The sequence below is a fragment of the Bombyx mandarina genome, chromosome 13 (genome assembly GCF_030267445.1).
Source record: "Bombyx mandarina strain Sakado chromosome 13, ASM3026744v2".
Taxonomy (NCBI): Eukaryota; Metazoa; Arthropoda; class Insecta; order Lepidoptera; family Bombycidae; genus Bombyx; species Bombyx mandarina.
The window spans coordinates 14,127,759-14,154,045 of record NC_143220.1 but is presented as its reverse complement, the minus strand read 5'-3'; the positions used below and the strand labels follow the sequence as shown (position 1 = coordinate 14,154,045).

Sequence of the window (26,287 nt, the reverse complement as noted above, 5' to 3'; positions counted from 1 at the left end):
AACGTGAATGAAATTCGATAGGGAGAAATGTAACAGAATTACTGATCAGTCAAATGAGCGTAATAAAAACGAGAAAATATTTTGACAGATTTATTGATACAAAATAATAAATTTATTCTTATTACACAAATCGCAACTGGTTGTAGGTATCAGATGACACTAGTTTCAAGATTTTGGTTGCTTAAAAAAGGCTTTCATTTTATTTTTATCCAAATAGCACTGCACTATTATTTCAAGACACCTTTTCCATCTTCTACTTAGAAATTTATGTATATAACTAGGCACGTAAATACTGTGATACTAACAATCACATTTCAAAATGAAAAAGCAAAGGTATTAATTTAAACGGCCTAATCTATTCCTACCCTGAAATGGTGAAAATGAATCACTCAATTTTTGTGATAACAGAATAACAAGTCAGTCAATTGCAATATGTATAATAAACAAAGTTGTGACTGCGATTAGGATTTCTGTTGTTGCGCGGCGTATTCGATCTGCGCCGCGGCGACGGACTTCATGGCCTCGTGCGCCTGGTGCACGTTGGCGCGCCACGCCAGCAGCACGTCGCGCAGCTGCTGCCACTGCTCGCGCCCGAACGTGCGGTGCATCGTGTTGGACACGCGGACCGTGCGCTGGGCCTGGTCCATGCGGGCGCGCACCAAACGAGTCTTCAGTACTGTTGATTTAAAAAATTTGTTGTATGAGTCTGTGGCGAGTGAGCAAGTCAACTCGCACATCTCAACACAGCACCAAAATCATACGATTTTGTGTCACATCAGTGTGCTTAGTGCGAGTTTTTAACATTCTCGATATCGTAAAAGTTAGCTCATATTTGTATGGAATGGGATCGTTTGCTTACGTTTGCCGCTAGGGGCGCTGTTCCAACTGCATACAAAATTGGGTTAACTTTTACGCTATCGAGAATGTTAAAAAACTCGCACTAAGCACACAGGGGCAGTTAAACCCCCCCCCCCCCCCTGCAACATGTCGCCGGCGCATCTTATTTGTGGAAGTGATAAAGAGACAAGATGGCCACGCTTTGATCTATTATTCTTCAGGCGGAGGACATGTTGAAAGGGGCGGTAACTCCTGCGCAAAATTATTGTTGACTAGTTTTAATTTTTACTATAAATACGATTGTGCCGTAATTGTGATACAGACCATCTGGAATACTTCAAGTCCATCCATACATGTAACCGAGAGACTGGTGACAGGTTAGCGTGGTATGGACATGTGATACGTAGAGAGAAGATGCATGTGACTAGATGTATGGAAATGGTAGTGTAAGGTAGATGGGGAAGAGGTCGACCGAAGAAGACATGGTGGTGTGTGAATGACGATATGAGAGAGGAGAGAGAGTGAGAGAGGGGGGAGAGAGGGGGGAGAGAGAGAGAGGGAGAGAGAGAGAGAGAGAGAGAGAGAGGAGAGAGAGGAGAGAGAGGAGAGAGAGAAGAGAGAGAGAGAGAGAGAGAGAAGAGAGAGAGAGGAGAGACAGGAGAAAGAGAGAGAGGAGAAAGAGGAGAGAGAGGAGTGTTGAGATGACGGCTGATAGAAGAGAATGGAAGAGAAAAATTAGCTCTGCCGACGCAACCTAGTTTTATAATACGAAATAGATAGGTATAAAGATTTCTTAAAATAATAAAATACCTTCAATTACGAATGCTTCCACATCTTTCTCTTCAATTTGAAGTTCAGATATAATCTCATCAAATGTAAGGTCTGGATTTGTTTCTGCCATTTGCATAAATGACAATATTCTCATTTTCTTAATATTCTGTTCGTGGTTTAAGCCTGAAAATTATAAGCTGCTATTAACAATAATTATGACTAGGAAAACTAATTCCAAATAAGTTAACCTATATTATCACATCATCAATATATATTAATCTGGCAGGAGGTATTTCTACTTTTTGACTTTGCTATCTACAGTGTTACGTATAATGGTTAGCAGAGTTTATAGTCATACAAAGTAAATAGCCTTGCATATATTGACATCTGCTGGAAATCATAAAAACCTTCTAATACTTGTACACTCGTTGCAGAATCGAAATGCACAAAACAAAACAGTGAAAAAGCGGTAACCACCTTTTTGAAATTATAACAATTGGTATGTACCCACAAAGATTACCAAAACTAAGGATAAAGACAAAAAACATTTCTAACAGTTGCGATAGCTTACAGCTATCTCGTTACAAAATATATTAGCTTCAATCTAAAGCTAACAATAATCTAGTAATTTGAAAAAACGTTTAAAATAAGGTATATAATTTTTTTGTAAATTCAGTTGGCAATTCTTTTTACTTTAGAATTTGTCTACTCAAGGATACCCTCTTGGGTTCTAGGCAAGTGCCATGTTATCCCTATTTTTTTTTAATAGTAATGTAGACATAAATTAAATTGAGCATCTTGCAAGTTCTTATTAACAAACAACTGAACTAACACGGTGTGTTGTAAATAGTTAGCCCTAGTTTTACCAAATGACAAATAGGGAATATACAGTAATATCATCTATTACATTATTAGTAGAGAGTAAGTAGAGGAGTCAAGGTATAGATATTGGTCTACTTTGAACTCCAACTGAAAAGTTTTTTCATTTTGTTAAAGTTTGTTTAGTTTATACCAATTTCCTTTCATTTCACCCAGTCCTTGTTCTACCTAGTCTAGCCCTAGTTGAACCTACAGTATAAAAGATTTAAACATATTTCTGCATTGTCAGATTATCATGAACTTGAAACACTGTTTTCTTGTTCAGAATGTTTTAGAATGTACCTTTTTACAACAGAGTGGCTTGATGAGAACATAGGACAAAATTTATTATGGTGCCTGCGTGGATGCATAGAGATAAAACAGGCTTTTACAGTGTATGGTGACAATCCCATTTTAATACTGGTAGTAGATGCTCAAGCATATTGTACTGGAATTCAGGTTTCTGAACACTACTAAATTACTTAAAATCTAGGGAGTTTAGGATATGACCACCATAATCTTGTAAACTTTATTATGCTTTCATGTATGCTAAGGGTGGGGCAGCCGTTGTAACTATACTGAGACCTTAGAACTTATGTCTCAAGGTGTGTGGCGCATTTACGTTGTAGACGTCTATGGGTTCCAGCAACCACTTAACACCAGGTGGGCTGTGAGCTCGTCCACATATCCAGGCAATAAAAAAAAAAACATAAGAAATCCCAATTAAAGTTTTAACATTGCCCGCTATTTGCTCACCTGTACTAATAAATAAATAAATGCATATGATTACATCAAGCAAATAAAATTAATAATTACCTTGAGAATGTACAAACTCTTTATGATTATTATAGAATGTCTGGTAGCTTGACAACTTTTCAGATACAAAAATTGTAAGTAAATCGTGAATGAGCTCTCCTTCCAGGAAACGTACTGGTTTTAATGTTAACAAGGGATCCAGCAGAAATGTGTTGGGATCTGCCAATGCTGTCGCTATACATTTAATTGCGTCTTCTCTTGCATATGAAGCATTTTCATCTGTATATGTGCCCAGTAGCTCAATCATTACTTTAGCAGCTAGTTCACTGTAAATAAAATACATTTATATTTTTTAACGGAACATTCGAGTTTGTATTGTACACTAATTCAAAGCGATTACAAAAATCTACTTACTTACTATTTATTTAGTGCCCTTGTAAGAAAGACATTCCTGTGCAAGGCTGTCATCTTTTTAATATATTACATACATAATACTCTTATTAGTAGATAGCAGTTTTTAAAATCTGGCAGGTCCAATGACAACAGCAAACCGTATATTTAAATTACTTTTATAATTTAGAAATTTTAACACAAAACAAATACTACTAAAATAATTTTCAAATAGCAAAACATAATTCTAAGCATAGAATCTCTTTTGGTGAAATATCTATGCTATTTTGAGAAATATTAATAAAAATGTTTCCTTAACAAGCAATCAGACTTTGGTACATCACTCATAGAAATAATATGGTCATTCTTTAATAAATTTAATGTAGTGAGAACATACCTGTTTTGGTCTTTTAACACTTGATGTAAAAGCCGATACAATTTCTGCATTTGTTCATTAGAAGGTGGGCAGTTAGCAAACTCTTTCCTAAGCTGCTCAACTCCAGTGAAGACTTCCCTGACAAATCCAACTCGTGCAGCCAGTTCTATGACATGATAATATACATGGTATCTTAGAGGTGAGTTGGGTTCTAAGTTGTTGTAAAGTCTCCATAACCTATGAAACAAACATTTTGCAAAATTACTATCTTTCATTTGGATGAAAGTGATTGACCCTAAACTAAATACTGTTAGTCTCGGTGATTATTTGGGATCATTATTTTTTTCATTACTTTCCTGTCGTCAATTCCACTTTTCGTGGCACAAATAAAACTTTTGATGAATATACTATTACTTAGGGCAGTTAACTTAATCATACTTTGATTCACACACAAGCATCAAGCATTTAATTTTCTGTAAGCTTTTCCCCTAACATATTCTGTTTCACTTCTATAAAATACCAATTTGGAATTCTAGGATCTATTTTTTTTATATTTTAAGACATATACATTGGAACCATTGAATCCCAAAAATAAGTAAATTTATTTGACACATTTTTTCTGTCCCTAATGATTTTAAAATATTGTTTATTTGACATTTAAATAAATAAATAAATAAAAAATTGCAACATTCATTTTTACACTTTTAAGGGCAAGACATAAAAAGCCTTATTCCCTATGTCTTGATGGCTTCAACATCAACTAGCAGATTGGATCAGTCAAAAAATAAAGAATGTGAAACAACAGAACAAGTGTATGGATTTAAACCTATCAGATTTCACTTAAATCTTTGTAACTAAGATCTGATAAGTGATGTAGTTGGTTGAATAATAAAGGTTACTTCCATAGTTAAAAAAACCTCTATATACTTACGATTGCAGAGCTACCATTCCAAGTTTAGGGCCAGGAGCCTTAGTGAGCCTTTGACTAAATGCTAAGATAAGGTTTTCTCCTCTTTCTAATGGTATCTGTGAATATTAGTTATGATATATATAAGTAACAAGTATAAATATAAGTTACAAGTGTGATATATATAAGTAAGTCAACTGTCAAACAATTAATTAATGCTAAAGTACACCTAGATGTTTCTTATTAAAAATAACTATAGCTTTTGTGCGTTCAACTTACAGAAACCATAATAGAGACAATACTGTTCAGAATGGCTTCGATATCCGATTCACTCGGCTCTTTGAAACAAGCATCACAAACCCCAACGATCTTATGCAGATCATCCTCAATGCCCTTAGCTGATTTTTCTTCTGAAATCTCGGCGCCAAGGCTCTTAAAATATCTTCTCAGTTCGAGTGCCTTCAATCAAGAAAGAAATTTTATTAAAATTTGCATGTAGACACATTGCAGCAAATAATTTGTTTTGAACGACAGGTTATGTTGACATAAACTGACCTGATCTTCCAGGGATATGTCCATAAACACAGCTGGCCCTTGCATTTTAATTCCTTTTTCGAACTGTATTCTTTTATTTATTATTTAAAAGCATTAAAGTGAATGCAAGAACGATTTCTTAGCAACGAAATGTGGCAAACGATATGACAGATATTAGAGTAGTATTTCTAGTTTTTTCAACTGAGAAGGCAAAGGTATCATAGCATATAGCCTAATCTTTTGTATATTGTTTTTTATGAAAAATGATATAGAGAGAAATGTATTGCAACATGAGCATTGTAAGGTGTTAGTGTGACCAATACCGTCTTCACCATAAGGGCACACGGGGCCCGTGCCCAGGGCCCCCATTCTCAGGGGGCCCCGAAGGACCGACAATTTCTCTCACAGACTTATTCTCAAAACATTTTTGTCGGGCACTTTTTTCACAAATCAGTAATCTTATCAGAAGGTATTTAAAAGGAATATACTACGCCATTATATCGATGACTGCGCCTATTCCTACTGTACTAATATGGAGGCTAGAGGTAAGAAGGACCGTCTCTGTGTGTAAAAAGTGTCCGTTAAAATCTGCTAAATAAGAGTGGCGCTACAGTAGCAACCGGGTAAATTTAAAAAAAAAGCGCTGAAAAGTATTTTATTTAAAGCTGATAGGAAAATGCAATCCATGTCTCCACGTTTTACCACAGCAATAATTTTAGGTTATATTGATGAAATTTGCTTTGGAAACTGTTATAGTAATCCTAACCAAAAAACCAGCAGCATTCTAATATCATTAATGACATATTATATCATGCTATATTTGATTACCTTTATTAAATGGTCATACTCAGTAAAAAATTGTTATTATAATTCGCTTTTTTACTTTCCAAAAAGGCATCATATCCTTGTGTGCCCAAGGGCCCCAGCCTAGTTTAAGACGTCCCTGAGTGTGACTTCAATTTAGTAAATTATATGATTCCCGAGCTTTTCCAACATTGTGCCTTGTTCCTCACAGTACACATCTACTGTAATACTAATGGCATTTGGTAAGAACTAAACTACAGAATTTAAGAAATATACCGACACTAGACCACTAAACAGTGATCGTGACTTAATAAAAAATTCAGTTGAATTAGAAATTTACTTTCAGAAATACATAAATTACCTTTCAAATGATATTTGAAAACAGTAACTTATTGGTAAAGACCCGTTATCGTGGCAACTATATATCGTAAAGGTTTTATAATGTATTAATTTGTAAACCTACATCTGGCTTAAAGGTCTTGTTACCAAATCACAAAAACTTCAAAAACGAAAAATACCTACATCGTAGGTAACATAAATTTTAATCGATAAACAATATTTTGCAGAAATCGGCTTGATAAATTAATAAAAAATGCGTAGTTTTCGAAAATTTATAGATATAAGTACGCATATAAATGGCACAAAAGTGAAAAATAACCTACCATACGTATCTTCCGGTATTCCATCCTTAGACCATATAGTTGGTAAGTTTTACTATTATGTTTAATGGATTAGATTGGCAAAACAAGATCAAATCATAATTGATTATATAAATTAAATTTGTTCCCTACAATTGTTTAATAACTTAAGTTTTTATTGTCATATATTTACAAAAATCAATAAAATAAATATAATTTTACACTTTCTAGGTGGAGGAATACCTGCAGGCAGCATTTTTGTTGTAGGTTCGTGAATTTCTTTTAAAATTGCATAATATCTTAGAGCCAAAACAAATTTAATAAAGAAATATGGATATGAAATTTAATAAATAATCAAATTACAAATATTTAGATTTTTATCATAACTTCATTTAATTTTCAATACATTGCATTTTAAGAAAGTAAGATTAATATGATTTTTATATTCACACAACGCATTGTTATTAGTTCCAATGAAAGGACTTCAATTACCTTATTTACTTTTCAGAGGAAGATGTCCTTGGTGTGTACAGCAAAGTGTTATTTAAATATTTCATAGCAGAGGGTGTAGCTTGTGACCATGAATTATTTGTTACATCTTTAGATGAAGACCCACACAAAATAGTTAGTCAAAGTTTATTACTTTTTCTTAGATGAGTAGAAAATGTCACTGTGCACATGAAGCCAAATTATTACCAAAATTAATAGATATCACAGCATAAGTACTATTACCCATCTTTACACTGTGGGCCTGGGCTGTCTGTCTTTTATATAAAAAATCACAGATTTGTATTTATGAATGTAACCAAATTAGTGATAAATGTTAAAGGTCAAATAAATATCATGCACATCTGGAGTATACGTATACAACATACAAGCATCCAAAAGTTTGGAAGCAGCCAGATATACTGTGATAAAGTATTCAATTTAAGAATAAACAAAAAATTAATAATAAAATGAGAATAAAAGTACAAAATTAATATTCACATCAACTGTAGAGCCATCAAAGTGTCCACATATTTTGATTATTTATCTTCTTGCATATTCTAGGCAATAGGCATTCTATTAATTAATTTCTTGAATTATGTCATAACAAAACACGTCAAAATGAAGGAGCTTATTAAAACTTGACAACTTAATAATCCTATCGTTTTTGTTTGAATAATCTTAAAATGTTGTAAAAAAGTATCTTTAATACAATTTTTTACTATAGTGTCATAGATGCTATTCTTCATAATTATGCTTTCAAAATTTAGACTGCAGTGTATATATAATTACATAAATAAATAAACATAAGTTAGTAAATCTTATTAAAATTTTTGTTAAAATATTAATTCCAGACATCAGAACTCCCTCAACCATGTGCTTTACCTCCAGAAGATGAAAAAGCACCAAGTACTGATGCAGAAAAAATGAAAATAGCCTGGAGATATGAAGGCCTTAGTCAAGTTGAATCATCATTTGGCAGCAACACTAATTTTGGACATAACTTTGACTTGAGCAGATACATTGATGCTGACACAATAGAAAAAAGTAAAATCCAGTATGGTACTACAACTTGGCAAGACAGTACTTTGAGCTGGCAAACGACTATGCGTAGAGGTATATTTAATATATTATTCCCTCTTTTCATAAAAAAAGTTTTTTAATTACAATGTTTATAACGAATTAAAACTAACACAGTATAAGGTATAACTTAATTATGTGAGAACAATCAACAATTAACTTAAAGATAAGTAATTGAGGTAAAAACAATTAAACACTTGTCTATATTACTGAAGGACGGACTTTTTCTGGAAGCTTGGTGGTTGGCCAGCGGTGTCTCTGCCGCTCTGCCTGCATGCATGCCCTCCAAAGACCCACAAATACTAACCAATAGGGATGTGTGCATTGTGTTCGTTAGTTTTTATCACCAATAATTTATAATCAATATATTTAATCATGGAAAAGTCAAATAAGTAAAAGACAATAGTACATTGTGCACCAAGGGAGAAAAGTTGGACATTTCCCCTCGCGTGTAAAATTGCCAAACACGCTGAAGGAAATGTCCAACTTTTCTCCCGCGGTGCTCATACTATTTTTTCTCCTACCAAGCCGAAAGTTCGTGGTGTACTGAGCCCGGGTCCAGGGGCGAAGCCCTGGCCGGGGGTAGGGGGGCGGAGACCCCCGTACTCAAAAAAACAATTTAATCCTTTTTTTTTTTTAATAAACTACTACTAATTGTATAAGAACTGTCTGATGAACTCATGTTTGTTTAATACTACACTATTAAATTTTATTGCCTTTTGTTTATTTCACTTTTACACTAAACACAATATTGCAAATTACCCGAGCACAACAATGGCGGAGAATTTTAGGTGCGTGTGAGCAGACGTAGACACTAACGTGCATGCGCACTTGTCAGTACCCAGGGAGGAAAAGTTACACTTTCTTCCCTGTACAGCGGGAGGAAAACCGAACTTTCGGCGTAGGTAGGAGAAAAAAATATTCAATATATCTATATTAATATATAAATCTACAGTGCTTTTTATGGATGTTCTGTTATAACTATTGAACCATGCATCTGATTGACTTGAAACTTGGTATCCATGTAGAAAGTACATTACTTAATGGATAGGCTAATATTTATATGAGTGCTGGACTCCCAACACCAGTCGCGGGGGCGTTAATGATGAGAATATAATATAGAGAAAATAAAATAATAATGTTAATTTTAAATGCCCAGCGAATTGGACAGGTACAGCTAGTTACTAATATTACTTAAATAGTATTTGAAAAGACTGACACCTTAAAACTCATATATGTCAAGGTGGGTAGCAGTATTTACGCTGTGGATGTCTATGGGCTCCAGTAACCACTTAACACCAGGCAAGCCGTGATCTCGTTCACCCACCTAAGCAATAAAAAGATATAATTATAAGATGTAAATTTATTTTCAGGGAAATTAAAAAGTGCTTTGTTTCACAAATTGCTAAGAAATATTTACGAAACTGTATTAAGAAGTAGCGGTACCAACATGCTCAGGCTCGCTATACACTCATTGGGTTCCCCTATATGGTTGGCGATGGACTCTGATGATACCGAGTTCCAAAATTATGGAAGAGATCTCATAATGTTCATGTACTATTTAAGGATATTGATTAGAGACAAAAATGTTGCTGTGTTCATCACTATACCATCACATTTGTATGAGGTAAGTACATTGAAATTCAATTCGATTTGATATTGCATAGCAGAACCCACCGAAAAGCACATTCCTTACTTCATACAGTTTCAATCATGACTGAATTGTGAACTTAATTTGAAGTCGTCGTGGCCTAAAGGATAAGACGTCGGGTACATTCGTGTTGAGCGATGCACCGATGTTCGAAACCCAGGCGGGTACCAATTTTTCTAATGAAATAATATGTGATCAATAAATGTTCACGATTGACTTCACGGTGAAGGAATAACATCGTGTAATAAAAATCAAACCCGCAAAAGTATAATTTGCGTAATTTACTGATGGTAGGACCTCTTGCGAGTCCGCGCGGGTACGTACCACCGCCCTGCCTATTTCTGCCGTGAAGCAAGAATGCGTTTCAGTTTGAATTTGGGGCAGCCGTTGTAACTATACTTGAGACCTTAAAACTTATATCTCAAGGTGGGTGGCGCATTTACGTTGTAGATGTCTATAGGCTCCAGTAACCACTTAACACCACGTGGACTGTGAGCTCGCCCACCCATATAAGCAATAATAAAAAAAAACATCTTTACTTTTATAATGTCATGATTCCTTCTGTTAAAAAAAATAATCTATTTGAGTTTCATTATTTTTGTAATATTTGAAAGGGAAGATCACTTAAGGACGTCGTGCCTTGAATGATTCTAATACGAACTTTATTTCATTTACTCGTATATAATTATATTGTTAGTCAACATTTTTGTGAATAATTTAAATACATCAATTATATAAAAAAACTAATTTCTGACCATTGAAACATTTCTGCTTCATTAAATACAATTTGCATTATTGATCCTGCTATTATTAAGAACACTTTTATTTTCAAAGAATTGCAACACTCACTAAAACGACATTTTATTATCAGGATCCAATCATTATGAAGAAAGTTCTGTACTCGGCTCATAATGGAGTAAGGATTGAATCATTTGCTGGCTCCGAAAAAGAAACAAATCCTGTCTATAAAGATTACCACGGACTGTTTCACATTACAAAATTAACGGCGCTGTATACACTCGTACCATTCGTGCCGCCCAGTCTTGATTTAGCATTCAAGCTAAAGAGGAAGAAGTTCGTCATTGAAAAACTACACATTCCACCAGGTAATTTGGACAGCAATTACCATTTAAACAAGAGTCTAGTGTTTTTTTATGGCTTTGTAGGCAGGCAGACAGCTATGTAACCCGCCGGATGATGAGTGGATATCTTCGTGCAGGAACGTAAGCTATACCAAAGTCACAGCCAGGTTTGCGGTAGGCAGCGGCTTGGCTCTGCCCCTGGCATTGCTGATGTCTATGGGCTTCGGTAACCACTTAACACTAGATAGGCCGTGAGCTCTCCCACCCGTCCAAGTATTTATTAGTTTTTTTTTTATAATAGTTATTAACGGTAACAGTTATTTATGTATGTAATTTTACAGAACTTGAAGAGACGAGTGAGAGAGAGCAGGACGATATAACTGCAACGCCGTCGACTGCTTGCGGTGGATTCCGCAAAAAGGATATCGACTTTTAACTCGGCACGTTGTATATAACAATTCTTGGTGTATTTTTACTTTAAATAATAATAATAATAATGAGCTAAGAAAAAATGTACTACGCATATTAAATAATGTTTCATTAAATTTTTTAGATGAAAATAAAGTATCTGAAAACTTAAAATTCTGTAAAATTTAGCCCTTTGTATGAAAATGAATATTTTATTTTCCTTTGAAGTACGTATTGAAATACTTTGTGTATAATTTTATAGTAAGTATACGCAATAGGGTCTCAAAGCCCTCGAATACTAAAGAACAACTCATGCGTCAATTTTAAACAAAACTGACTCCTAATTACATATCACCCCACCTGTTCATCAGAGCATATCTCCCTAAAACTGGCGCATCTATTCATCGACTCATTCATTCTCATACTAAAAACCAACGATATCGCTATTGTGGAGATTATTATTGTCAAAATATTTTACGTTTAAATAATTGTGGATGTGTTGTAAACATGAAATGTTCAAGCGGTGCTTCGTCCAAAGTTTTATTTGGTTGTTCCAATTCAATATTTTTCGTAAGTAACCTATTTTTGTATGTGTCCAAAGCTCGCTTTTTTTGGTTTTGATAGTGTAGAGTTTTTAATTGAGCATCAGCTGAAATGCGTCTGCGGCCTGTCGTCTCTCTGTGGACAGATAAGCTCACACTAGTTTAACGTTGAACCTACCAACATTTCATATATGTGTATGTACTTAATCTAACCGTAAAAGGGTCAAATGAACCGTATTTAAAAAAAAAAGATGTATGAAGAAAAAATCCTTAGAATTCAATGTATTAGATGATTAAAATGCTTTTCCAAATAAAGTCTGTCTTATTTTTGTAATTAAAAGAAACTAAAAAAAAAGAAATTGAAGACGCACTCTTGCGCATTCTCAACCAAGAAGGGCCTTTTTGTTATTACGCCGTAATTTTAATAGAGATGCCTGTCACCTGTGAGTACTGGGATTCTTGTGATGACATTTGAGCGGTGTTCAGTAGATATCGGAGTTATTTAGTGGGTAAATCCAAGTATGCATCTAAAGGTTAGGAGAGATTCATCTTGAAGTATCCGAAGCGGTACTGCCCGCCTGGACAAAGACTTATGCTTTAGAAAGTACAAGTTTGGCCTCCCGTAGAATATTGCTCCCACATCTGAGTCGCTACTCCCAAATACCAGCTATTTCCGTTTGACTCCATACAACAAAGGGCCGCTCAGATTGTCAACAATCCCGTTCTCTGGAATCGGAACCTCCGGATCTATGAAGAAACATCGGTTCTCTTTGTTTAGTCTCGTTCCACTCTCTAGTGCTCTGAGAAATCGTTTGACATAATATCGTACTAACCCAGGAGCAGAGTTGTTGACTATCATGTGTAAATTATACGCCATTAGTGAACAACAGTTTCTTTTTTCATTTAAAGATATGCGGATTTCTTGAAGTTGTCTGTGGTTTCCTGCTACTGTGCGATTCAAAAAAAATATTATTGTCGCGGTTGCTGGCTTCCCCGGAAAGTAATTTGGCTCACCCGCCATTTTACTACTTGGCTCTGATTCTAATGGCAGCAGGCCTCACCATGTGTGCGACGGCTGCTCTTGGCTGCTGGGCAACCTATTTACCCGGATATGCAGCTTTAAGTGTCGTAAGTTTATAAAATCGACATTTTACTTTAAGTAAAAATAGCGTTGAAATTTTGTTGGTACTGTTATGGATGCCCACGAAGAGACACATAAGCTTAAGAAGGTTAAGTGTAGGAAACGTTTTTTTATGACGTCAATGCGACAGAATAACCCTTAATCGTAGTCCCGTCTGACATCTGACCTGGCTTACGCAGCAGCCAACCACCGATGTCACCTTAGACACGTTCGGACGAAAGCACCCGATCCACTCACGGTGCTGTTGACGCTATTACTAACATCGTTAAGTGCCAAATCAAAGGTCACCGTTATCACCGAAGAATACGACCCCACGCTTATTTCATAACAGTTAACCGAGTTTTTCTCATCATCATTCATTTCGCTCATCTCATCAGTGATCAGTTCATCATTCATTTCGCTCATCTCATCAGTGATCAGTTCATCATTCATTTCGCTCATCTCATCAGTGATCAGTTGCTATAAAGTTGTCAAGCCTCGGAGCACTAAACTCAAAATAAGTGACGTACGAGCGGTTTTAACAAATGGTTGTATTTCATAAATAATGCGATGCATACAATTTATATTCAATTTAATCACTACTGTACTCTGCTAGTCACTACTCTAACAAAAATCCTTTTTATTTCAGTACTTCTTAATAGTTCTGTCTTTGCTATTGTGCGAGTGTGCTGGAGGCGTTTTGGCTGCAGTATGGCCGCGATGTCTGGGACTTGAAAACGCACGAGGGGGCTCTGTCGGAGCTCTGCAAAGCTATTATGCTATGCCCGACTTTGAACAATTCACTGCGTCTGTAGATTTAGCGCAAACAGAGGTTAATAAAAATGATTGGAATATGATAGACTTAAAAAACGTTTGTTCCCATTGATCTCCATATGATCAATGTGAATTTTAAGGGTGTATTGTACTATTTTGTCTATTTCTTTACTTTACTTCGGTAGCACGTATTTTGCCGACGGGTGAGTAGCACCGGCCTGCCTAATTCTGACGCGAAGCAATCTTACTTCTCAATTTGCAATGGGTCAGTTCATGTTCAGCTTCATAGACATTCTGACTGCCTTGATAAGTTACTTTTTTGTTTCGACTACACATATTTATTAATCAGTACCCGATGTATATTCATTAAATTGCTGAAGTTGCAGATTAATCTGAAGAGCACACCTTGAATCAGGGGGGTGCAACTCCCATACAAAGGAAAATAACATACAACTAGCGTCATCTTACTCCTGTGGCGACGTCATTTTTGTAACTTTTAGGCATTAATGATCTAATAAACTCACTAGATGGCAGATATGAGTTCTGACTCAATAAAAAATGTAGCGTACTTTGAAGCAGTGCTTCCACTTTTAGGGAATTCTCCCTTTTTTAGGGAAAAATAGCTGATATTTTGGATGATAAAGACAATTTAAAAAATACCAGGATTTAGGATATTTCGGGGTAAAAAGCAAAGCCTATACTAGTAACTGTTGTGAATTTTAAAATAAACGATAATTAAAGTAAAACAATGAACATTTTATTTTATGGAGAGAGAATGACATTAAGTCGAGTTGACAAGTAAAAGAATAAAACAGAGTTGTGTATAAAAACTATAAAGGTTTGATTCAACAGTAACCCTCTAGTAAAGTAAATCATAGATTAAGCCACTGCTTTTTCTTAGGGATTCCCCAGAATCCCAATAAGTATAATCCGCCAAATTTTTATTTACCTATTTTCGTTGATGTCACCAGAACTTACTTGTATTGTAATATACAGGTACTTCATGTACCATGAAAGATTATCATGGTAATTTCATTTACGAAAACCTTGTAATTGTCATTTCACTTTTGCTAGCAGTTCCTTCTTCAAAGACTGAGGTGGAAAGATTATTCAGTGTTCTCAAATTTAAAAACTGACAAAAGAAACAGGCTTTTGAAACCCTGAACGGCTTGCTTCATAGAAAGTTCCCAACTTTGCCAGCAAACAATTGCTCAATTTTAGAACCGAACAGTGTTAGGTTGTGCAGCAAAAGAATATAAAAGCAATGCGTCGACTTCCTTGAAAATTCTAATCCTATAGATCTATGATCTTCTGGGGGCGTTTATATTATATATACCTACATTAAATAATATGCTGTGGTTTATTTTCTGTATTTTATTTACGCTTTCTATATAAAGGATTTATGAAAGTTGTCTAGGGAATTTTAGGGTAAATTCAAAAGAAACTAGGGTAAAATGTGTTAAAAAAAACGTAAGTGGAAACACTGCTTTGAAGTTTTCAAAATTCCAGGGCCGTAAAACAATCTCAAGAAAAAAAAAAAAGTTTTCAAAATGTCGGAACGATTTAATTTTTTAAATCGTTTTTTTTTGGTCTTGGTGTGAGTTATTTTACGTTGTAGTATTAATTTAGAGCAACTTTTAGCTTTATGAGAATATTAGACGATTAGACATTGAGAAACTCTGTTTTGAATTATCTTTAGACATAACTTGGCTCCAATACTTTTTTCTTCGTTAGCGTTTCGTAAGCCTGTGTAACTATTTTCATTTCTTACAGAATGTTTATTATTAAAAATCAGCATGCCTCGAAGAACGAAAATGAAATGCTATTTCGGATGCCTTGATAACGGTGAGTTTACACTATTTTCCCGGTATATTATTTGCTAACAGAATTATTATTCATAATATAATTAAATGAATTAGCACCAACTAATGGTCCTTCCTATTTCTGCTGCCTAGCTATCATATATGTTAAGTTTTGATCAAAACAGTCGGTATTAAGTCTCTTACTATCACACACACACCTCAGATAATAAAATTGTCTCGAGTGGGTTGAAGTATTTATGTTTTGCAACTCAGCGTATTATATGCTTATTGTCAAGTGGGCCCGAACTAGTTTTTTGGAATGATCAATCAGTCATGCTTTCCTGTTTAAATAAAATACAGCACAATTGATCTCACATCCAAAGTTAGATGATGGCATTCACGTTTTGTTTCCTGGTGTTTGATAACTAAGTTACACCAAGTGGCCTGTGACCACGTTCATCCTTCTACCCAATATAAAATAATGTTTTTATTTTTGTAGACAAAGGTTTGATAATGACAAAATTTTATGGAAAAATTATAAGGAGCACTAAAATGTCTGAAACATGAAAAGATTGATGCACTATATTTGAACCAGAACGTGTTATGTAATATATTAATTTGTAAGTAAGATTACATTAACACTAAATTTTTCATGGTCGTATTTTTTCAATATTTGTTACATACTTAAGATACTTTGTTTCTCCGTTTCAGAAGAGAAACTGATTCAGCAAGGAACGTGAACTCTCAAGGGATCTTAATTTTTTTTAAATATGTTTATAATTGATAAATTAATAATTGAAATAGTTCATAAGAACTAAATTGATGCCAATTTTGTTTTAAAATAGGTTGTTTAGTTCTTATAGTTATAGTATTACGTTTGAATAGTTGTAATTAGTAAGTTAGTAATATATGAAAATACTGATATAAATTTTTGTAAATAACCTTTTGTAAATTCTACGAGAAGATGATTTTAATTAATGATCAAAAGTCAACGGTCTTTAAAAGCATTATTTGCAATTATTTAGATTAACTGTGGAATATATTTGCTAAGTTGTGTTTTCTGTATGAGCAGATATAAATGAAAATGCCCAAACATGATTATGTTTCTTACATTTTCATTATGTGAAATCAATATGCTTGTGACTGAGTATATTAATAATTTATTAAAACTTAAGTGATAGACAGCAACCCCTATGGCACTGCTGAAGTTTATAAGCACTGGTGACCACTTATCATGGGCCGGGTTGCGTGCTCGTCTGCTGTTGAGTGCAATAAAAATTTTCGAAACCCTTTCTATTATTTAGATGTAATATTAGTGTACATTTAATTTGGATTAAAAGATAAATTTACATTTTATGTTTGCATGTGTATGTTTATAATTCATTTGCATGTAACGAACACCAGTTTCTTTTGTAACAAAATGTAAACTAATGGTTTGTAATGAATGTAATTAACTTTAAGATGATTTTCTTTCAATCTGCTGTTTGTTTCATCTAGTATTACCAAAGCTAAAGCATCAGAAACGTCAGAATAGAAATAATTTAGATAGGGAATAAAAGTATAACTAATGTAATCATGTCTAAGATTACTATAAGCGTCATTAAGTACAAACTATCAATATTTAAGAGTACTTTAAATCATCATTACATTTTTTAAACATTTTTTGTTTTTCAAATCATGTAATAAAACGTTTGTGCAGAACAAAATGTCACATGTTATGAACATGATTGTGGGTTAATCGTTTCTTAAATTTCAAAATTTTTATAAGAATGCTAAGAATAATTTAGTATTCACTTTAGTGTGTGTATTATCTCTACAATGCTAGTATAAATGACAATTATTGTATGACGAAGCATAGGTAGTGTTTATAGATGTAATATTTTCATACAAGGTCATGATCTGTCACGATCAACTTTAAGCAAGAACTGCTATAGTTAAGAAACAAATTTATTAAATTTAATTCAAATTGTCTACTATGTTTGTAATGGAAAGCTGACATGTTTATATTTCGCACAAATGACTTAAGTGACATTGAATGATTTGATTATCTAGACTTAATTAACTTTTAGATAACTTTCGATTTAATGTTATTAAGTACTCTAGTAGGATTAATCTAGAGGAGTTATTGTTATTCGAAATTTTATACAATTGTACGTTCATACTATCTTTTAACAGTAAATTGTTTGTAATATAGGGAAATTAAATAGCTTACAGAGAATTACAGCTTTTTATTTAAAAAAACTGTTTTCTCTCTGTATGAAAAGGTCTTATCGATTAGAATGCTGAACACAATCAAACGTTCTTTAATATTTCATAAGTACTACCGGGAATTTCAGCGATTCTAAACGATAAGATTTTTTCATAAAGAGAGTTAATTATAAAAAATATTAAAATTACTAAAAAAGCCACCTGGTGGGGGGTAGGGAGACTAATAATCGACAGCAGCGACGCCTGCTGTCCCGGGCTCTAACTAAAGCAAAAATAAAAATGAGAGTTGCGCATCTATCTCAAATATATTAAGTGTATAATCTATGCCTTGAATTAAACATGAAGTAAATGCTTTAACAGTTGCAGTGTTGCGGTATGACAGATGCTCGAAACTACGACATGTCCGTATGGCAACTGAGGAGGCTGGGTCCGCGCGGAATGGCCGTACCGTTGAGTTGCTGCGTGCAAATCGAAGAGAACATATCGTATCTGAACCCGATGCCGGTCAATTTATCGCGCTGTCAGGAGTATCAACCTAACCCTGTTTATCGGCATGTTCCGGTGAGTTCACTCTGACAGATGAGATAGCGGCATAAATGTTACCAACGCCAATCATAAACACTTCTTTACACACTACCTACACGTTGTGTACGTTCAGCTGTAGAATTACACGGACAGAGATACCTTAAGTTCTAAAATTACCGCGATTAAATATAATTCCTCAATATTTTTATTATTGACATTCCATGGTTGCGGAACATCATTTAGTGGAATCATAATGTAGGTACCATGAAAGTTAGGGTGATGGGAGAGATGTGCTCCGCACTAAACACTTCACTTTTCCCCTTCGCCTTTTCATGAGTTCTGTCTCATGCGAGGTTCAGACGTGGGTTGTTGAGCGACAGAAGATTTTTCGTCGGCTCGACTCCGACATGCCTCGCCCGCCATCCTCAGTGGAGGGGGGAAGTCCGGCAATTTCATACTGCCCAAAAAAATCCGTGAAAGTACTTAAGCTATATTTTAAGCTGAAAATTTGTTTTTGTTATTCCATTCGTACACTTTTGCAGCTAACTGTACACAGTGACCAAGTGTTGTGACTATACATGTGCATGACTCGACGACGAATTAAAACATTTGAAGTCGTCGTGGCCTAACGGATAAGACGTCCGGTGCATTCGTGTTGAGCGATGCACCGGTGTTCGAATCCCGCAGGCGGGTACCAATTTTTCTAATGAAATACGTACTCAACAAATGTTCACGATTGATTTCCACGGTGAAGGAATAACATCGTGTAATAAAAATGAAACCCGCAAAATTATAATTTGCGTAATTACTGGTGGTAGGACCTCTTGTGAGTCCGCACGGGTAGGTACCACCACCCAGCCTATTTCTGCCGTGAAGCAGTAATGCGTTTCGGTTTGAAGGGTGGGGCAGCCGTTGTAACTATAATTGAGACCTTAGAACTTACATCTCGAGGTGGGTGGCGCATTTACGTTGTAGATGTCTATGGGCTCCAGTAACCACTTAACACCAGGTGGGCTGTGAGCTCGTCCACTCATCTAAGCAATAAAAAAATAAAAATAAAACATTAAATTTCATTTTTACGAACGTAATTGTTGTTCTGTTTCAGGGATGTATCGGTAAACTTGAAGAGTGGTACCAGAAACAATATTTTGTCCTCATGCTTAGCATCTTTATATTTGCTGTATTCAAGCTGGGAGTTTTATTAAGCACTGTATTTTCGTGTATCCGACTCCGTCAAAGGAGACAAGTACTACATACAGTTACAGTTAAATCCATTGATCACGCAACGAATGAAAATATGTACGGTCCGGGAGTTCGCGAAGACCACATCACAGCCAAATATATCCAGCCGGATAATTATTACAGTCCAAGAGTTCGAAACCCTCGTATTTTTACGAGCAAACCGAACGAAATTATATGAGAATTAGCCTTGGAGATAAACGCTTTAGAGTTGAAATTGGAGAAGTTCTCCGATTGTCTGCATAAACACGAGGCTGACTCTATTATGTGGTGAACTGAAGATTGCACGACGAACGAATACATAAAGTGCCATATGTTAAACATTACATAGTTTACTCAAAGCAGCATTCAAACGCTATATTTCGTAAAACTTGTTTTACGACGTACAATCACATAAATACCGCCTTTTTTATCTAACAATGCAGTGATGTTTTAAGAAAATATCCTACATATTTATCTAATTATATAAATACTTATAGCTTTCCTCGCCTGTCTCGTGGCTAAAAGCGTCTCAAGCACGTGTCAAATCATAACCCTAGCGCCCTCTAGTGAGCACGCGATCAAAATGGAATAAGTACTTTAATAGATTCATTGAAAGTCCCAAGGCGCCCCCTAACACTGCTGCGACCACAATCTGCACCATTGATTAATCCGCCTCTGCGCGTGGAGGAGTGTTAACACGTAAATGTTGTGCATTGAATGCTTCACGAGAAGAAAAGTCTCTTAAAAAGGATCAGTGAAATCAGCTATAACTCAACGAAAAGGAAAAACTTTCAATTGGATATGTTCCAAAAATATTTTTGTAGGGTGGCCATACGAGGTCACGTCTCATCCGGTATTACCAGAGCACACAAAAACCACACAACGCTGAGGCCGTCAGTCGACTGAAGACATTTTTTTTCCTACCTATGCTGATTGATAGCCTTGAGAGGCTATTTCAGCTTCGCCTTAACATGTAGGTGAGCTCACGGGGTTCTAACCGGAGTGTTGCTAACACTGGCCCTAGCAAGAGCAGTGCTTCGCAGAATCTACCACCGGATCGGAAACGCGACCCACTGAGAAGATCCGGCGAGAAACTCAGTGGGCTGTGTCTATGGGTTTACTGAAGACATGAGGTCAAGCAATGCGTTCTAGTAACGGCGATCTGAATTAAAGCTTCATTAAAAAATCCTGTCTATCAATTTATAAACCACCGATCACCTATCATGGGAGTATTTAAGTGTTATTATTATTTAAGTGTAATTTAGTAATAATGTTTAGTAATAAATCCCATCATGGGAATATGTAGTAATTTATAAATTTGTGTACTCTGAAGTGTTTACTCCAACTGATTCCGATAAAGTGTATAAGATTATGGTATTAATTTAACTTTACAGTAAAATAAAAGAATTTTCGTTCAATATGCAATATTATTTTCAAAAGAACATTCAAAAATTGGTCCTAAAGTTAAAACATTGTTAACAATGGCTCTGGAATGTTACTGTCATTCACAATAATTGGTTTAGCTGTGGATTCTTTTATCTACTACATACAGAGAGCTGAAGTTTTTTGTTTAATTTATAATTAATTTCACAAACAATAATAATATTTAGATACAATTCATTTAGAACAAGTTGTTTAACAACCCCATCACAAATTATTTACACAAGACAAATACAAGTATATTTCGAAATATACTAAAACACTTGACATTCCATTCTCGCGTGACCCGAAGTCGCATCATTCAAAGAATACTATTAAAACGACATAACGGTCTGCTATTCCCGGAATCCCTTAAAACCCCAATCTAAAATGATACAATGAGATCCTTAACAATTAACAAATATTTATTATAATAATTGATACTATATTCACCTATTGACCGTTGAGACCGACATCACAGTATAATCTACTATTATATCTTAGGTACAGGAATGATAAAAATCCTCCAATATAAATTTACAATTTGCACTATAAAATAAAAGTCGGGTCGTTTTGAGGCGGATACAAACGTGACTGCTTCACTCTCTCACACAAACATCTCGTAACATTTTCAACTTAACTAATATCATACGTCATTCCAACCGATCCTGACTACACGGCAGCGGCTTCAGAGGGAAACAACTCAGTGGCCATATCGAGAGCGCATTCAGAAATTAACAGAACTGTCAGTACTGATCATTATCTAAAAAAACGGGAAATATATTTTTTATGTTTTAAGCACAGTTATATAAATATAATGTGATTCTGTGCTAAATGTTGTAACGTTTTTTTTTGTTTTTTAACTATAAAATACATAGACACTGTAATATTATAAATTGTGAAAGTGGATTTCGCTTACACATTTTAGCTGCTTAACCCATATTCATCTAATTATGCATACACTTTGTCTTGGTTACAGAAAAGGACACAGGTAAGTAAGAGCCTTTATGAAAAAAAAAAATACTATTTCCGAGAATATTTTTTTTGTACAATAACACGCTATGCGTTACGCTATTAAAAAAATGGTATAAAGAAAGTGTTCAGCATTGTCATATGCAATAAGGCTGATTCGTTTTTTTTTAAATCAATTTTTAAATTAAAACAACCGTGTCTTATGTTAGGTGAATGTGTTTAAACACCAGCGAAACTAAGAAAAATTATATTTAACAAAAAAAAATGTTTTTTTTAAATCCGACAAATGTGAAGCTTTGTACCGCTTCTCTGCCTCGACAACATGTAATCTGTATTTTCAGTAGTATCAATATATATTCAGCCATAGTAAAAGTATTTTAGAACGATAGATCATATAGTACTGACGTCACTATCGGTCACTTTCCGAATGCAACTCTATTCGCATAACACACGCAACAAACTCGATTCGAAAATTTGTGATAGCCCCGAGGAAGCAACGAATGGAAGTCCCAATCATAAGAAAATAAATAAAACATTCAACGCGAGATTTCCGAAATGAAGACTTCGTAGTATTGCCCCGTCGATCTGAGTTCATTGATAAATAATTTAACAAATAATAAAATAGGGAAGTGTCTTTTGTGCTATCTCCTTAAAAACTACATAATATATTCTGTAATAAATATACATTATGCTACTCTGCAGCTAAAATAAAGATTTAGATTAAAGGAGAATGTATAAGTCTAACGTTGATAGTTACGTCCCTACCACTACGTCGAACGAACGATCGATTACACGTAAAAGAACTACTTACAATAATAATAGTCATAAATACTAAGCAAAGATGTTTTTACAGTAAAAAGTCTACAAAGAACATGGTCCAAGACATGATACATCGAGATATTAATGTCGCCGGCTCTCCGGAAACGTCGCTCCAGCCGAAAGCTGGCGGTTAAATTCTATTTCATTACTTTGGTCACATTTCGAATTGGTCAGTTTCCGAACGCATAGCGAGCCGCGCCGCCACGAGCCGCGGGGGTCGGGGCGTTGGGGGGGGGGGGGGGCACGCGGACACTACTTAAAGGATGTCGTTCAAAAACGAATTGTCTATAGAGTTGAGCAGCTCTTGGGCCGTGATGTTGCTCGCGTCAGTGGAAGGCATGTTGTCGAGGAAGTCTAGGTTGAAGTCTGCAGTTTGTCCCGCGAAGGAAGACGTGTTGTGGAGTGAGGGAAACGAATGTTGAGGTCCGTTGGCCTGCGTCTGCACGGGACCGTTCTGGGCCATCATCGAGGTTGGCATGGGGCCGGTCTGGGCGTGCATGGGGTTGCCCTGGTGGCCGCCCATGCCTCCCAGCCCGCCCTGCTGCATCGACATGTTTTGAGACTGGCTCATGTGGATGTTTGGTATCTGTAAAAACAGTTCATTCCGTTACTTCGGATCAACCAATAAGAACATAGTAATTGGGAGCTGAGTCATTGCCTTAACTGACCTGTCCTTGCACGCTCATCATTTGGTTTTGTTGCATAATGAGATGGGACATAGGTGACTGTTGGCTTGAAGTCCTGAAACAATATTGTAACATTAAAACAAATAAAAGACTACAAAGAAACAAACCATGTTAATTAGGAATGAAGAAACTAATGTAACAGGTTTTTATTTTCTCAGTGAATCTTCACAGCTTTTAGAGCTAGCCATTTCGTACAAATTTAAATCGCCAGCTTCACCAACTTAGATTGCAAGTTATTTATAATAATAATAACTGGGAACAAATCACGCACGGCTATCAGACCCCAAATTAGGATGTCATTCCTGTATTATGAGTACCAGAGACTGACATACATACTTACTTACGTTTAAAAATATACATATATAGATAATAAACACCCAGACAAAGAGCAAACAAACCTGTTCATCACACGAATATTTGCCCCATGTGGGAATCGAACCATCGACCCTCGGCGCAACAGTCAGGGGCGCTAAATACTGCACCACCGAGTCAGTTATTTTAACCTTAATTCACAATTCTGTTTTATATGTATCAATAGAAATAATTATCCACCAATACATGGTACTGGTGGCAGGACCTCTTATGAGTCCGCACGGGTATGTACCACCGCCTCACCGATTTCTGCCGTGAAGCAGCAATGCGTTTCGGTTTGAAGGGTGGGGTAGCCGTTGTAACTATACTGAGACCTTAGAACTATATCTCAAGGCGGGTGGCGCATTTACGTTGCAGATGTCTATAGGCTCCAGTAACCACTTAACATCAGGTGGGCTGTGAGTTCGTCCACCCATCTAAGCAATAAATAAAAAAAACCTGTACTTGTATCTAAACAAGGTTCTTGCTATGACTGAAATTCCAAACTAATTAAAGAAACCGACCTCTGCTGCTGATGCTGCATGAGCTGTTGTTGTTGCAAGCGCGCCTGCTGCAGCTGCATCTGTTGCTGCTGTTGCTGGGTGATGCCGCCGCCCATGCCACCGCCCATGCCGAAACCTACGAAGACAAATAACGATTTAACACATTGAACGCCACTTGAAAATTGGAGTATTTTCATTCAGACCACGGTTTTTTTTCCTACCTATTCTTGTAACTTCGAGGGGTTATTCTAGATTCACCGAACTAGTAGATGAGCTCGCGGGGTTGAAACCTGACGTTGTTGCTAACACGAACCCTAGCAAGAGCAGTGCTTCGCAGAATCTACCACCGGATCGGAAACGCGACCCACTGAGAAGATCCGGCCAGAAACCAAATTGACTGTGTCTGAGGGTCTGTAGCCTTATCTTACTGAAGCGTTTGGGCCAAAAGGATCAACCGCTTCCTACAATATAAAAATTAGAGCTATCAAACGAAACGCGTACGGAAGTGAAATGAAGTAATTTACTGATTTGCCATTGCCTATTTATTTAAATTTACGTTTATAACTTGTTTTATTGCGTAAGGGTGTGCTCATGGGGCAATGAATAATACCGTTCAGTTTCAAATTGAATCAAAATTTATTATTAAAAATATTCTGTCTTATTTAACTTTCTAATTATCTAATAACTTGAATTTCCTCGAAAACGCTTTTTTGGCTTTGGTGAAAGTTACATCCAGATATCTAATTAGTTTCACACTGCCGTTTTACTTCTGGGTATTGCAATAAAAAAATTACCTTGGTGATGGTGCGGGAACTGTTGCCTGGACGCAGCCTGTTGCTGCATGAGCACGTGCCTCCACTCGGGCGAGTACTGGCGCGGGTGTTGCGGGTAGGGGCGCGGCGCCGCACGACGCATGCCCCCCACCGCACCCCCCACTGGACCCCCAACTGAACCCCCCACGGCGCCACCCACACTGCCGTACCGCGCCTTGTATTCCGGCGGTGGCGGCCTCATCTGCTGCTGTTGGGCGCGCAGCATCTGTTGTTGCTGTTGCTGCAGCATTTTGGCTTGTTGCTCTCGCGATATACCCGCTGCTGCTACTCCTGATGTACATAAAACAAACAAGTTTTTTTTATTGCTTAGATGGGTTGACGAGCTCACAGCCCACCTGGTGTTAAGTAGTTACTGGAGACCATAGACATCTATTATACAACGGAAATGCGCCAACCACCTTAAGATATAAGTTCTAAGGTCTCAGTATAGTTACAACGACTGCACCACCCTTCAAACCGAAACGCCTACCATACTTATAACTCGATTATACAATACAAGATATACATAATATTTATTATACTCATTAAATGTGCATATTAATTGTGCTGCAGATTAGATTCACTCAAAATTCATTATAATTGATTTAGTGACAGTTCTTGAGAGGAAACGTCTTCAATTGGAATCCGTACATTGACGTTGCATCGAAGACATCGCTCTAGTTAAACTAACGTCCAAACTAATAGATTTGTACTAGTCATATAGGTTACAACAACAAAAAATAAAACAATCTAATTTGATATATCCGAACAACCATTGTATATTTCGCAATCAATCCACTCCAATTGTATGAATGCGACATAATTTGCAAAGAAAAAAATTGGTTATAGAGTTATCTTCATCCCATGCTTGGGTGACGATCTTTTCGACCTCTGATAGAGAACGAATCGAAGCTATAAATATGTAATTATATAGAAATGAATATCGTTATTATGA

At 35.9% G+C, this 26,287-nt stretch overlaps 4 protein-coding genes and 1 long non-coding RNA gene across 5 annotated transcripts in view; 3 read left to right on the top strand and 2 right to left on the bottom strand.

The window, feature by feature from the left end:
* Positions 1 to 77: 77 nt before the first annotated feature.
* Positions 78 to 5,628, bottom strand: eIF3m (eukaryotic translation initiation factor 3 subunit M). Its single transcript, XM_028186608.2, has 7 exons — positions 5,451 to 5,628; positions 5,175 to 5,354; positions 4,920 to 5,014; positions 4,010 to 4,225; positions 3,283 to 3,548; positions 1,648 to 1,791; positions 78 to 676 (listed from the first exon to the last, which is right to left on the bottom strand). The coding sequence occupies exons 1-7, from the start codon at positions 5,493 to 5,495 to the stop codon at positions 462 to 464; spliced, it is 1,161 nt and encodes a 386-aa protein (XP_028042409.2). The 5' UTR covers positions 5,496 to 5,628; the 3' UTR covers positions 78 to 461.
* Positions 5,629 to 6,724: 1,096 nt separating this feature from the next.
* On the top strand, positions 6,725 to 12,435 carry Elp4 (Elongator complex protein 4). The gene is made up of 7 exons (XM_089732582.1): positions 6,725 to 6,937; positions 7,103 to 7,138; positions 7,380 to 7,495; positions 8,212 to 8,473; positions 9,811 to 10,064; positions 10,960 to 11,194; positions 11,512 to 12,435. Exons 1-7 carry the CDS (start codon positions 6,826 to 6,828, stop codon positions 11,604 to 11,606), a joined length of 1,110 nt encoding a protein of 369 aa, XP_089588708.1. The 5' UTR covers positions 6,725 to 6,825; the 3' UTR covers positions 11,607 to 12,435.
* On the top strand, positions 12,020 to 21,188 carry Tsp68C (Tetraspanin 68C). Its single transcript, XM_028184874.2, has 5 exons — positions 12,020 to 12,148; positions 13,030 to 13,248; positions 13,890 to 14,072; positions 18,385 to 18,585; positions 19,655 to 21,188. The coding sequence occupies exons 1-5, from the start codon at positions 12,086 to 12,088 to the stop codon at positions 19,967 to 19,969; spliced, it is 981 nt and encodes a 326-aa protein (XP_028040675.2). The 5' UTR covers positions 12,020 to 12,085; the 3' UTR covers positions 19,970 to 21,188.
* Positions 15,535 to 18,034, top strand: LOC149501665 (uncharacterized). Its single transcript, XR_016324127.1, has 4 exons — positions 15,535 to 15,611; positions 15,788 to 15,859; positions 16,316 to 16,436; positions 16,528 to 18,034. It is a non-coding gene; the product is annotated as an uncharacterized LOC149501665 (long non-coding RNA).
* LOC114250829 (uncharacterized) overlaps positions 21,178 to 26,287 on the bottom strand; it is a 33,547-nt gene continuing 28,437 nt past the window's right edge. The window contains exons 6-9 of the mRNA XM_089732581.1: positions 25,315 to 25,623; positions 24,542 to 24,656; positions 23,649 to 23,721; positions 21,178 to 23,566 (exon numbers count right to left, since the gene is read on the bottom strand). Coding sequence (XP_089588707.1) covers positions 23,237 to 23,566; positions 23,649 to 23,721; positions 24,542 to 24,656; positions 25,315 to 25,623 — 827 coding nt within the window. The 3' untranslated portion in view covers positions 21,178 to 23,236. The remainder of the gene's footprint in view (positions 23,567 to 23,648; positions 23,722 to 24,541; positions 24,657 to 25,314; positions 25,624 to 26,287) is intronic.

What these genes read in the sequence shown, in the direction of transcription:
- eIF3m (XM_028186608.2), bottom strand. Translation starts at nt 5,495, where the DNA reads ATGCAAGGGCCAGCTGTGTTTATGGACATATCCCTGGAAGATCAG. An exon ending in GGAATGGTAGCTCTGCAATC is followed by an intron (nt 4,226 to 4,919) that starts GTAAGTATATAG and finishes TTTGTTTCATAG; the next exon opens with GTTATGGAGACTTTACAACA. An exon ending in GTGTTAAAAGACCAAAACAG is followed by an intron (nt 3,549 to 4,009) that starts GTATGTTCTCAC and finishes TTTTATTTACAG; the next exon opens with TGAACTAGCTGCTAAAGTAA.
- Elp4 (XM_089732582.1), top strand. Translation starts at nt 6,826, where the DNA reads ATGCGTAGTTTTCGAAAATTTATAGATATAAGTACGCATATAAATGGC. An exon ending in ATCCTTAGACCATATAGTTG is followed by an intron (nt 6,938 to 7,102) that starts GTAAGTTTTACT and finishes TACACTTTCTAG; the next exon opens with GTGGAGGAATACCTGCAGGC. An exon ending in TACCATCACATTTGTATGAG is followed by an intron (nt 10,065 to 10,959) that starts GTAAGTACATTG and finishes TTTTATTATCAG; the next exon opens with GATCCAATCATTATGAAGAA.
- Tsp68C (XM_028184874.2), top strand. Translation starts at nt 12,086, where the DNA reads ATGAAATGTTCAAGCGGTGCTTCGTCCAAAGTTTTATTTGGTTGTTCC. An exon ending in GATATGCAGCTTTAAGTGTC is followed by an intron (nt 13,249 to 13,889) that starts GTAAGTTTATAA and finishes TTTTTATTTCAG; the next exon opens with TACTTCTTAATAGTTCTGTC. An exon ending in CTGTTTATCGGCATGTTCCG is followed by an intron (nt 18,586 to 19,654) that starts GTGAGTTCACTC and finishes GTTCTGTTTCAG; the next exon opens with GGATGTATCGGTAAACTTGA.